Source organism: Anolis carolinensis, chromosome 6, assembly GCF_035594765.1.
Source record: "Anolis carolinensis isolate JA03-04 chromosome 6, rAnoCar3.1.pri, whole genome shotgun sequence".
Lineage (NCBI taxonomy): Eukaryota > Metazoa > Chordata > Lepidosauria > Squamata > Dactyloidae > Anolis > Anolis carolinensis.
In genome coordinates, this window is record NC_085846.1 from 115,384,024 (window position 1) to 115,397,923 (window position 13,900).

At 41.8% G+C, this 13,900-nt stretch overlaps 1 protein-coding gene across 1 annotated transcript in view; it reads right to left on the reverse strand.

The window, feature by feature from the left end:
- Positions 1-662: 662 nt before the first annotated feature.
- wnt3a (Wnt family member 3A) overlaps positions 663-13,900 on the reverse strand; it is an 87,951-nt gene continuing 74,713 nt past the window's right edge. Inside the window, exons 3-4 of the mRNA XM_062984458.1 lie at positions 8,895-9,160; positions 663-7,749 (exon numbers count right to left, since the gene is read on the reverse strand). Coding sequence (XP_062840528.1) covers positions 7,270-7,749; positions 8,895-9,160 — 746 coding nt within the window. The 3' untranslated portion in view covers positions 663-7,269. The remainder of the gene's footprint in view (positions 7,750-8,894; positions 9,161-13,900) is intronic.

A 13,900-nucleotide genomic window follows, 5' to 3' on the forward strand; every position in this document is an offset into this window, starting at 1 on the left:
CAGCAACCCAATCTTCAGGTCAGCAGTTTAGCCGGCACAAGAGTTTAACCCATTGAGCCACTTCAGCTCCTTAGTTACATATACATCAGCATACATCCCTGCTTTATTTTATTACAATTACAGTAGAGTTTCACTTATCCAACACTCGCTTATCCAACATTCTGGATTATCCAACGCATTTTTGTAGTCAATGTTTTCAATACATCGTGATATTTTGGTGCTAAATTTGTAAATACAGTAATTACTACATAGCATTACTGCATATTGAACTACTTTTTCTGTCAGATTTGTTGTATAACATTATGTTTTGGTGCTTAATTTGTAAAATCATAACCTAATTTGGTGTTTAATAGGCTTTTCCTTAATCTCTCCTTATTATCCAACATATTCGCTTATCCAACGTTCTGCCAGCCCATTTACGTTGGATAAGCAAGACTCTACTGTACATTCAATTAAAGTAAGGATGTATGCTGATAAGAGGAATTGTGTAGCTAGTTATTGTTCAAGCATGTTTGTGTTTATGTATGTAGGAGTGTTGTAGTTTTCTTTGTGTTTTTTTCTGTTTAAAACCTGAATGTGTCGAGCTTAAAGATTGCGTCCTGTTAATGTCACTCTGCCAAAGCAACGAGATAATCTCAGCCAAGAATGGAAAGCAACTAGCATAAAATTAATGCATATTTTTAATTTTCATTATAAAGTTAAACACATCTATGAAACAGAAGTGGTACCAAAAACAAAATAATAATAATAATAATAATAATAATAATAATAATAATAATAATAATAATAATAATAATAATTACATGACATTTCTAGCAGGATGTCAGTGCAAAACTGGATAACGACGGGGCCATTGCCTGGAGCCATACAGGATCCTCGCACACCCATGGAAAGGCTCCACGTGGACAACATCTGAGTGCCGACAACACAGCAGAAGCCACTCCATGGCTTGCGAATGTCCAAATACATAACACAAAAGGTCCCTGTTATTTTCCTAATTCAATGCATATAACGTGAGCAGCTGGGTTCCGGATGACAAGGAGAGTGGCCGACTGACAACGCTGGTTATTTCTGCAAATATAGACTCTTACTAATATATACATTTATTCATAAAATAAATAAGCATAAAAAACCCCCATCAAGACTCAACAAAATACCCCCCCAAGAAAGTGACAACTCTACTTTATATAACAGCTTTGGAATTTCAGGGCTTTTCTCTCTCTCTGTTGTGGTTTGTATTTTCTGTTGATTCATCAATGCGTTCAAGATAAAGAGTATTGAGTTAAGAACCATTACGGAGGTGTTTTTCGCAGGACTGGACTGTGAATGTGGACCATTGGTTTTGGGGAGCAGATTTAAGAAGTTTGTGAGGCAATTGGGGTGAGTTCAAGTTGAACGCTGCTTCTTGGGCCATGGAGACATACACTGAAACATCATGCAAAAATCAGTTTAATTTGAATGAAAATTGGCGACTTCTATGGGTGCTTCTACACCAGCCATGGGCAAACTTGGGTCCTTCAGGTGTTTTTGGAATAACATATTTATAGAAATCAGTAACATTATAGGTTTAAACATCACGCCGGATGCGAGGTTAGCATTATTAATGGATGCCACCAAGTTGAATTTAGAAATGGAAAAGAAAGAATTGGTAATTATTTTACTCACAGCGGCGAGACTTATAATTGCAAGGAATTGGAAGGTAGTAACCCATCTCACACTGAAGAATGGGAGGTATGGAATGTAGCTCTAAATGATCAATTATCAATGGAAATGAGGGTGTTCAGGGGAGAAATTAATAGATCTGATTTTGATTTATACTGGTCAGTTTTTATTAAATTTGTCCTTGAAAGTGAAAAAGGAAAACAATACAACCTTGTTGGTCAGGAATTTTGGAAATGACATTGGTTTAATGGTAGAATTATAAATTTTATGGTAAATGAAATGATACTTGTTCAGGACTTGGTGGTGGGGTTGTTGTTTGTAAAATGTTTACTGTTCTGTGTTCTGTTTCACTGTAAATTATTAATGTATGTAAATAAAAATTAATATTAAAAAATAATAAAAATAATTGAATTGTTCCTCCCAATTAGAACAGGTCCACTGAATCAACACAACACACCCAAGTGTTTACTTTCCAATTCCCATTGATTCAACGGGCTTCCTTGACTACTACTAACAATCAGATTTCAACCCTTGATCACCTGCCAAAGTCCTCAATCCTACAATTTTGTGAAGTCTTAACATGCGAAGGTGAGGGAGCCCTTTCGCCTCTTTGAGAAGCAAGCATTTTGGACTTGCGGTGTCCACAAAGAATACGATCTTCTCAGTCTCCTTTCTTTTGTGCCAAAACCAACTACAGATTTGTTGTGTTTTTGACTGGACAAGCCCATTATAACCTGGCCCATATCCATATTGAAAACCTCCCTGTCATTTTATAGTTTGTCTTCCATTCCAGATTGATCTCTCTACCTGTCTTGTCTTTTGGATATATGTTCTATTTTGACATAGACATTCTCTCCTCAGTTTGACCGTCGCCCATATTGTTATGCTATACTAGACTTTTAATGCCTTAAATGATTGTTTTAATATTTTTGTTTTAATCATGTTTTATTTAAATTATGATGTTGATGCTTGTCTTAACTATTCATTTTATGATGTTATATGATATGCTGGGCTTGGCCCCATGTGAGCCTCTCCGAGTCCCCGTTGGGGAGATGAAGGCGGCATACAAAAATAAAGTTATTATTATTATTATTATTATTATTATTATTATTATTATTATTATTATTACACAGCAAACAGGATAGACATGCTGGATTTCGTATCACAAAATCACAAGTCAAACACTTCCCAAGTGTCTAGGACTGTGTGATGTATTTTCGGATGATGCTTGCAGATCCCAGTAGGGTGGCTTTTTGCAGCTGGCAGATTATTATTATTATTATTATTATTATTATTATTATTATTATTATTATTATTATTATTAAAACTAATCAAAAGAGCCAGGGAAGGGGTCATCTTCTGTCTCCTGTCCCTCCAAAAACATTGAAAAAATGCAATGCTTTTTAGTGCTGGGCCAATTGAAGTGACTGATGCAGAACAGGCAAGACTGGCATTGGCGAGATGGATAGTAATTGCCTAATAATGGACTGCACCATCCCTTTCAACTGGAATCAGACATTAGGGGAGTTGCTTTTCCTTTTTGGGATAAGGAAAGGCCTTGAGGCTGTTAGGAATTGTGGGAACGGAAGTCCAAAGCACCTTGAGGGCCCAAGTTTGCCCATGGCTGATCTACACTGTAGAATGAATGTGGTTTGACACACTTTTACTGCCATGGCACAATGCTATGGAATCCCAGGAATTGTAATTTTGGAAGAAGGTCTTCAGCTCTCTCAAAGAGTGCTGGTACATCTCCAAACTGCAACTCCCAGGATCCCAATCCTTCTTTGCAAAAGATGGCTGGTGCATCACCAAAGTAGTTTCCAGAATTCTATAGCAGTTCGAAGTGGCATCGAATTGCATTCATTCTCCCTTGTAGATGTACTCCTAGCAAATAATAATATATATATTTTTAAAGGGAACCAATTCGGAGCATGGAAGAGAAATGTAGCTCTGGGGCCCTTTTCAAAGTCTCCCAAGAGGTGGGAAAACCAGGGCAAAAGAGAAAGAAAGAAAGAAAGAAAGAAAAAAAGAAAGAAAGAAAGAAAGAAAGAAAGAAAGAAAGAAAGAAAGAAAGAAAGAGAAATGGGATCAAAAGTGAAAGAAGAGTAAAAGCCACCCCGAACCAGCTCATTCCTTTTGAAACTTGACAGATCATATTCCTGCAGCTGCGTCTCTGCCCTGGGGTGGATATGCAAGAATTCCTAAGCTTTCCATCATTCAAACAAATATCTGACATCACCAGAGAAGGCAGAGGAGGGCAGGTTGGGGGGGAAAAGAGGATAATCTCCCACGTTGTGCATCCCTGAGGTTGGCATTTGCCGACTGCATATCCCAGCAGAACGGGCATGATGACACCAGGGCGCAATGCTGCCAGTGCTAAGCGCTCCTAAATCCCATCTCCGAAATGGAGAGCAAGGCCTTCGCTTATTCCTGCACCTCTTTCTGATGTAATGCAGACTGGATTCAACTTGCCCTGAGTGTTATTCTCCTGGTTGTGTAGCCAATTGGGGTGTTATGCTTTTGGGAACGTAAGAAGCCACTGCAACACCTGATAATTTTACTCCCCAATTTGCAGCTATTGGTGAGCAGAAGGAAAATGTTTCATTTTATGGAGCAGAATTTTTATTTTGGGGAGATAGTGCCCCTCATTTGCCTCCCCTTTCCATAACTACATCTGAAAATACTCTATATTAGTGTCAGGATTCAAACAAGAAGATTTGGATTGTTCTATTCAGTTCTGTCTCTGGTGTATTTGGAAGCATAATATGTTTCTTGTGCCATGCATTTGACCTGGCATCCCATTTGAGACATATTCAGGCAAAGCTGTGCAATGCATTCAAGGTCAATTATTATTTGCCATAACACAGTGGATGGACGCTGTTGAGAGTGATGGAAACTCAGCTGTGCATACAATAGTATCACATTTGACAGTTTCACAATTGTGCTTTCCAAATGCAGTTATTGGCATGTGAGGTGCAATATCGCTATTCTGCGAGTGCAACATACTTCTGCATGTGGGCATTTATGTTACTTTCAGAGGATATGGGATTGCACCTATCATGTGAAAATGATGGTATTTTAACACATTTTCTATGGGCTGAAAAGGAGAGTTTGACATTTGAAAGGGCTACAGTTCCCACTTGTGTTATCACCTTTTTTGACCCACTTCAACCTGCAACATTCAAGGAAAGCTTAGAGCCCTTGCAGATGACCACTTCTCAAGGAGTAATGACCTGCCACCCTGTGTCTGGACTCCTTTGTGAGGCTACTGTCATTTAGGCAAGTGGCCAGTCAGGAGACTAAATGACCTGATATAAGGAGAAGCTGCAGACAGATGGATCAAACTGAGTATACAAATTGGTCCCTCACCTTGTTTGTTTACTAGTGGAGAGCAGACCCTGGAAACACCACAATCCCCAAGGGTCATGCTGGATGGGGGTTGGCATCTGAAAAAGTAACCTTACCAAGCTCTGGTGATGAGTGAGGATTAGTTTTGGGCAACCAAGGCAACGAGAACTTTCATCAAGGAGAAAGAAGGTGGTTCCTTCTCCACACAACTCTTTGGGGGTCTAATTTATCATAAAACACTATTATAGGACCCTGCAGAAAGGTTGGAAAACTAAATGTGGACTTCTCTGAAAAACTAAGACCAAAGGTCATCTGTATTTGCCCTCAAATGCATCATTATTACAAACACATCCCACCTCTGAAAGACTTCTAAGGAGGTCTTCAGGTTCTGTAGGCAAGATGATTCTGAGCCTTTAGCCCTTGAGATGTTTTGGACATCATCCTAGGTGTGTCGGTCAAGTATGGACAAAAGCCAAGAGTTATGGGAGCTATAGTCCAAAATAACCAAAGAGCCAATGGTTGACACACTGTTGAAGCATACACTAGGAAGTTGGGATGAAACACAGATATCTTGAACTTCCTTTGTGTGCTGAATAAGGGGAGACACTTCTGTGGCTCACATCAATTTGGTTGGTCCTTAAAGGCAGCGAGAAGAACCAGATCCCTCAACCTTATCCAAATTTGAAAAAATATTTCCCGTGCCCATAAATTTAACTACTTGACTACTGCATTACAATAACCAACCAATGAAAGAGAGATATTTACTTGGGAAGCTGAAATTATAGGCTCTCCCAAGCTGAGATCTGAAATATTTTCTTCTAAAAATGTGACTTAATGGGGGGGGGGGATTTGCCCAATTGTTAACAAAGATTTTGGTTGTGTGGGAGCTGAAGGCATGCCTACCAGGAATGTCTCATGAGAAAACAGCACTCAGGGGTGATGTGGGAATAGCATCTGAGAAGCTCTAGCTTGAGGATGGACCTTTGACCAATCGTGTGTCCACACTACTCAATCAAAAGCTTTTTGACACCACTTTGACTGCTGTGGCATTAAACTTTGAGGTTTATAGTTTTGTGAGATGCTTTACATTTTCTGCCTGAGAGTCTCAATGCTTCAGATCATGGGAACAGATTTGAGAATTCCAAGTACCGCCACACGACAATCCCCGGGGTTCTGAAGAACGGAGTTGTGGCAGGTAAAGTGATGTCAAATTGTTAAAACAGTGCAGTGTGAATATGCTCCAGAAGCCTCCCTGAGCCATGGAGGTGGTGGACCCAAGAAATGTGCATTCAACATTTTATGTCACATATTGTACAGTTGAGTTGAGGAGTCAGGACTACTGCGTTGCAATATTGTTTGAACACTGAAGTAAGGAACATCTGTGTTTTGTCCCTAGGAGATATCTACTGAAATCTCAACATCTGAGCAGCCCATACTTCCCATGTGTGAAACCCACTTCCTATGGGATCCTTGCTTGGTACAAAGTGGGCCAATGAGCCAGGTCTTACCTTCACAGCCCACTGATCTGGTTTAGCACCCTGAACCAAAACAAGATGCCATACAAGATTGACCATGTCCCCTTTTCTCATGGGAGAAGCACCATTTTGATCTTCACTTCCTATGTATATGTTACAAACCACTACGTCAACCAGTTCAGGATCGGGATAAAGGGCCATTCCACAGAACGCAATGAACACATTTGCCAGGTCTTCCAGTTCTTATAAGAAGTTGTAATGAGGGCATCTGAAGAACAACGACCAATGGTTAATTCTATACATAGAAACTTAGCAGTTGAGATAGCAGGCCGGGTTGGTTCCTGTAAGAGTCATTGACCAGAAAGCATTCTCCGTCCTTGTAATGCACAAGATTCAGGCCATGTTTGAGGAAGATCCACAACTTTCAAAAGGACACTTAACAGCACGAGTCTCGCCATACATTTTGAGCAAAGAAAGAGCAGATTGAGGGAGTCTCAGGAAACCAGTTCGTCATCCATCTCTCAAGTCTAGACTGTGGACAACAGCACCCAACCCTGCACAATCCCATGGCCATGGATGGTTGCTTGGTTGCTCATCTTGCCTGGAGTGGCACGGTGGACCTCCAGAAGTGAGAGTCAAGAAGAAATGAATTCAATATATGAGCCCACCAGTTTTAGCTTCCAGATATGTGCACATTTGTGTTGACTTCCAGTCTCCATTCAGTCTTGAGTTTGACTTTCCCCGCTGAAAGGGGAGTTTCCGACAAAGCGAAGGGCCTTCCCTTTTACTTGCACGTGTGGACATCATAGATCCGTATGCACTCCTGGCAGCTGACGTAGCAGCACCAGTGGAAGATGCAGTGGCACTTCTCTTTCCGCTTCTCAGTCCGCGTGTTGTGGCCCCGGCCGCAGCACAAGAGGTCGCAGCCGTCGATCCCGTGCGAGGTGACGTTGCAGATCCGGTCTCGGGTGCCAAAGGAGCCGGTCTCCGGGTTCGGCTCGCAGAAGTTGGGCGAGTTCTCATAGTAGACCAAATCTCTCTCGGTGGGGGCTTTGAAGAAGTTGTATTTCGGCCGCAACGTCTCGACCCAGCCACGGGACTCCCGGTGCTTCTCCACCACCATCTCCGAGGCGCTGTCGTATTTGTCCTTGAGGTAGTCGCCGATGACCCGGAAGTCGGGCTGTGACCACCAGCAGGTCTTCACTTCGCAGCTGCCCGACAACCCATGGCACTTGCATTTCAGGTGCATGTGCTCAATGATGGACTGGAAACAAAAGGAAGGCGGAAGATAGGATTAGTTTGCTATGCAAGAAAATGCAGGAAAAAAGCATTTGGAAACAAAGTTTAGGCATCCAAAGAAAAAGATGGGCAACGAGAGCAAGGGAATTTTTTGTGTGTGTCAGGAGCAAGCTGAGTTGCTTCTGGTGTGAGAGAATTTGCTGTTTGCAAGAATGTTGCCCAGGGGACACCCAGATATTTTGATGTTTTCCCATCCTTGGGGAGGCTTCTCTCATGTCCCCGCATGGAGCTGGAGCTGATAGAGGGAGCTCATCCACCCTCTCCACGGGTGGGATTCGAACCTGGCAGCCTTCAGGTCAGCAACCCAACCTTCAAGTCACAAGGCTTTAATCCACTAGGCCACGGGGGCAAGGGAATGCAAACCCATGACACAATGCTGTGGAATCATGGGAGTTGCAGTATTACAAGATCTTTAGCCATCTCTGTCAAAGAACGTGGGTTTCCCACGAAACTACAACTCCCAGAATTCCATAGCATTGACTCAAAGCAGTTTGAGTGGTGTTAAGCTTTATTAATTCTGTCTAAAATGCTTCTCATCTAGTTCTACAAGTTGCATTTAACCAAAGCCATGAAATATAGGATAGGCAAATCGATAAGTGATAACATAATTTAATGGACAGCTGACTCATCTAAAGCTTTGACTGACTTATTGATGGAAAGCCAGTTTTAGATATTGCAACTAGGACTTTCTAGGTTCTTCAATGTTCTTGTTCAATGGAATGAAATGGCTGAATATGGCTTTCCTTGGGTGCATCCACACTGTGGAATGAATGATGTTAGACACTACTTGGACTGCCAGGGTTCAATGCTATGAAATCTCAGAAGTTGTAGTTTTAGAAGGTCGTAAGCTTTCTTTGCCAAATTGTGCATCAGCAAACTGCAACTCCCAGGACTACACAGCATTAAGCCATAACATTTTGAGTAGCTGAGGCTGAAGTCCTCAGTCTTGGAGCTGAAGTCCAAGACACTAGGAGGACCAAGGGTTGTGAGTCACTGAGGTAGATGCACCCTATATTGTTCCAAGGGTGCTAGGGTCTTCCTTAAAAGTGTCACAAGCTTTCAGTTGATATAAGGGGCAAAGGTACAAACACCTCCGCTTTCTTTTCTCACCGTCCTTCCAGCTTCGTTGTTGTGCCTGTTCATGGCGGAGCGGGCGTCCGGCCTGTTCTCTCTCGCGTCTGCAAACTCCCGTGACACCATACTCCCGAATTCAACATCCTCGCTGCAGCCGCCCCATTTCCACCCTTCGCCCGGGGGTCCCTTGTGACGGGTGTCGCAGCCGCAGATGGTGGCCGAGCCTTCGGCACAGGACCGGGTCACCGCAAAAGCCACCCCGGCAGAGGCAATGGCGTGGACAAAGGCTGACTCCCTGGTGGCTGCGGGATGGAGGGGAGAAGAGAAATATTAATAACCTTCTTGGACAATTATTAGTGACTTGGATGATGGAATAGAAAGCATGCTTATCACAGTTGCAGATGACACCAAATTGGGAAGGACAGCAAATGCCCCATAGGATCCAACATGACCTTAACAGACTGGAGAGCTGGGACAGAATTAACAGGGAAAAATGTATGGTACTACACTTAGCTATATGCACAGATGTCTACTATATACAGCAAAATGGAAAAAAAAGGAAAAGTATGGTATATAACATAATATAAAGTAAGTTATGTTATAGTTCTATGCTTCTATAGTGATATAGTCACTTATATATTAGGATTGTAGTATCAGTTTATATACATCCCACATAACCAGGGAGTTATCCTTCTTTGTTACTATTGACATGGAACTTTGATTTACTTTGAATGATTGATTTTGAAGAAGAGTGTTACAAACCTTGAGAATATTATCAAGACTTTAATAAGACTACTTATATTTGTTAAAACTGGACATTGGATTATACGTGGTTTGTTATATTGATATTGATACTATACATAAGTCTACCTGTAAACCACAGGAACGGAGTTACGGTCAATCATCAGGTTTATTTAAATCCAATTCAGATTCGAGACAATTTTGAATTATATGTACTTATCTGTACAGTTGGAATATATAAACTGATACTACAATCATAATATATAAGTGACTATATCACTATAGAAGTATAGAACTATAACATAACTTACTTTATATTATATTATATACCATACTTTTCCTTTTTTCTATTTTGCTGGTACTACATTTAGGCAATAAAAATGAAATGCATAGGTACAGTATAGGATAGGCAACACCTGTCTTGAAAACAGTCCGTGTAAAAGTGATATGTGAGGCTTAGAAGATTACAAGATAACATCAGTCAACAGTGCGATGCAGCTGCTAAAAAGGTCAATGCATCCTAGGCTGCATCAATAGGAGTGTAGTGTCTAAACTGAGGGAAGTCCTAGTCTCACTCTGCTTAACTTTGGTCAGATCTCACCTAGGATAATATTGTGTCTAGTTTTGGGCACCACAATTCAAGAAGGAGATGTACAAGCAGAAAGTGTCCAGAGAAGGGTCACCAAAATGGTGAAAAGATCTCAAAACCACAAATCTCTCTGAAGAGCATCTTAAGGAATTGGGATGTTTAACCTGGAGAAAAGAAGGCTGAGTAAAGGGGACATGAAAGCCATGTTTAAACATTTGAAAGGTTGTCATACTGAGCTTTCTGCTGCTTTACAGACTAAGACACAGGGCAACAAAAATGGGATTCCACTGAACAATTGGGAAGAACTTCCTTTGGTGGAATCCGCTGCTTCCTGGGAGTCTGAATGGCTGTCTTTCTAGAGCCATGGTTCTCAACCTGTGGGTCCCCATGTGTTCTGGCCTACAACTTCTAGAAATCCCAGCCTGTTTACCAGCTGTTAGATTTTTGGGAGTTGATGATCAAAACATCTGGGGACCCACAGGTTGAGAAGGACAGATCTAGAGGCCTTTAACTGTGTTTTCCTGCATGGCAGAATGGGGTTGGCATGGATGACCATGACAGTCTCTTCCAACTCTAGGATTCTCCAAGTTCCTTCAAGACTGGGCTTGATAATCCAAACTAACCATGTTACACACAGCCACAAACTACAAACCAGATCTCAGACTCTGAATTGCAAACCACACTTCAAACTTGGATGTTACATGTCTACGAGTTGGCTCCAACTTATGGCACCCTATCCAAGTCTCCCAATAGGTTTCAGTGGCAGATCAGGGATGGGAACCCTGGATTACTAAAGTCCTGGTCTAACGTTCAACTATTATACTGCATTATTCCCTTATCTCTCCCAAGAAGTCCAGCTTTTCAGTTTAGCTTCCATAAGCTTCTTGAAGGTTCACAGCCCTGGCACATGGAAAGCAGCACCTACAGCTTGTTTGAAAGGACGTAATGATTTGGCTCCAGAGTGAACGTGGGAAGAGAAGGAGGGCAGAAGAGAATCTGGCCATTTGCAAAGGACTCCTTGCCATGAGAAAGAGATATGGCTCCTTCGCTAACCTTTGCCACCCTGCTGGCTAATAGCATGGCGTTCCTTTAGCTTCCCAAAGCTTGCCCCAGGTGCAATATGCTACCAGGAGAACATCTCTCTCTTTCCAAAATGAAGATAAACAGGAGGAAAAGCACGCACTTGTAATGGAAATGAGGGGTTATTAAGGTGCCATATAAAAATGTAAGAGCCTGAGCGGAGATAAGAGGAGAGCCGAGCCGGGTGATGGCCCCAGGGCGTCATGCGTGTGTGTGCTTTTTTGGGGATGAGAGCTTATTTGTCAGCCAGCTTGGGTGGTTCTCTTGGGTCCGCACCGCAGGAGAGACAGGCAGCAGGTCACGACTTGAGAAAGGAGGCCTAATGGAAAGTCAGCTGGAACAGGAGCAAAAACAGGGTTGGCCAGAGGAGAATCCGTACCTAGTAGTTATAGGAAGCATTGCTGACTTGAAGGCATATAACACACAAACATATAAGCCCAAATAGTACCCCAAAGGCACCAGGTCTCATCTGATCTCAGCAAATAAGCTGGGCTAGTCCTGGTTAGCACTTGAATGGGAGACCTCCAGGTGCTGTAGCTCCCTTTCTAAGGAAGGAGCAGGCAAAACACCGCTCAAAAACCCTATGAAATTCATGGGAATCACCATAAGTCAACTGGTGACTTGAAGGCACAAAAGTACCCATCTGACTTTGGTCCAAATGCTGCAAGCTAGAATTTGCAAAGCACGATATAAGGTGCCTTTTTGGACTATCTCTCCAAGAATCCCCAGCCAGTTATTCTTGGAGTAGCAGTTCAAAAAGAAGAACCTTGAGCCTTGAAATACTGCCAATTATCATGTAAGTAAGTAAGTAAGTAAAACTTTATTTATATACTGCTCTATCTCCCTAAAGGGACTCAGGGCAATTTCCAACAATGAATATACCACATACAATACATCTGCAGCATAAAAACACATTATAAATGGAACCAAAACTGTTACAGCTAAAATAACAATAAATAACAGTCACAACAATCACCAATTGGGGGACAGGGAACATTGATCAATAAGTTAACATTATCCATATACAGGGTTGGATGAATCTTATATAGCATGAATCTTACACACTTCAGGGCATGGAAAGGCAGCATAACCCGAATGGATTATTTAAAAACCTGCCGGAACCACCAGGTTTTCAGTTCTTTATGGAAGGACAGAGTAAGGGCTTGCCTAATCTAAGCCAAAAAAATGAGCTCTGATCCTTATCTCGGGGATACAGGGAGCAGTCCTTACAGTGGAGGGCAAAACCACAGCATTTCCAGAGATAGTAAAGCTTGTGATTTTGTGGACCACAACTCCCAGAATCCCCCCAGCCAACAACTGGGAGTTGTAGTCCATGAATATACAACATTTTCCTTGGCTCAGGGTGTTCTGCTTATCTTGAAGCTTCTCCCCTTGTGAGCATCTCTTTGAGCATCTCCAGGAAACTCAAAAGTGAGACCGAACTTCTTTTGGGGTCCATTTGGAGTGGGACTGGGGTCTAGCCAATGACTGTTGATGACTTCTATAACATTGCCAAAAAACCTGTATGTTTCTTTCTAGTCTTCAAAGTGGGCGTCTAAAGTCCTGAATGATTTCATCCAAATAGGTTCAGCACCTTGGAGAGCTCATGGAAAGTTCAGGTTAGAATCCAAAGGGGATCTGCCTCCCCGCTGCCAAGGGGACCTTCTAAACTGACCCACAAAGTGGTCTCGACCTGGCATCCAGGTCATGGAAGCTAAGTAGGGCCATCCCTGGTTACTACATGGATGGGAGACCACCAATGAGTGCCAGGCGCTGTAGGCTTCAGAGGAAGGAACTGGCAAGGCCATGTTTGAATATTCCTTGCCTAAGCAAACCTATGAATGCACACATATATAATGCTAAATATCACATCTGACCTTGCTAAGCAGGGTCAGCCTTGGTTAGTACTTGAATGGGAGACCATCAATGAAGGCCCGGTGCCTTCATTGAAACAACTGGCAAAAAAACCCTCTGAGTATTCCTTGCTTTAAAAAATCCAGTGAAATTCACACCAATGGTCCATGGTACGTATGTCATTAAGTTGACTATAGTAGAGTCTCGCTTATCCAACAAGAATGTTGGATAAGTGAAAATGTTGGATAATAAGCAGGAATTAAGAAAAGACCTATTAAACATCAAATTACATTATGATTTTACAAATTAAGCACCAAAACATTATGTTTTACAATAAATCCATTAAAAAAAAACAGTTCAATACCCGGTAACGTTACATAATAATTACTGTATTTATGAATTTAGGGCCAAAACATCACAATGTATTGAAAACATTGACTGCAAAAACATTGTCTACTAAAAGGCAGACTGCCTTGGATAATTCAGAACATTGGATAAGCGAAGGTTGGATAAGTGAGACTTTACTGTATTTATGGCAACCTCATGGATCTTATTGGATTTTCTTAGGATTCCTCGGATTCCTTTTGCTATTTACTTCCCTCAAACATACCCAGGTGAAAATCGCGTTTCAGCAAATTCCTCATAGAAACAAACCAAACAACAACAACAACAATAATTACTGTTTGGTTTCCAACGTTCCCAATATTTTCGCCACCAGCAAAGTCAAATTCCCTCGGTTTTCCTTCCTCTCCGCTTTGGGATGGAAGCAATGAATTAC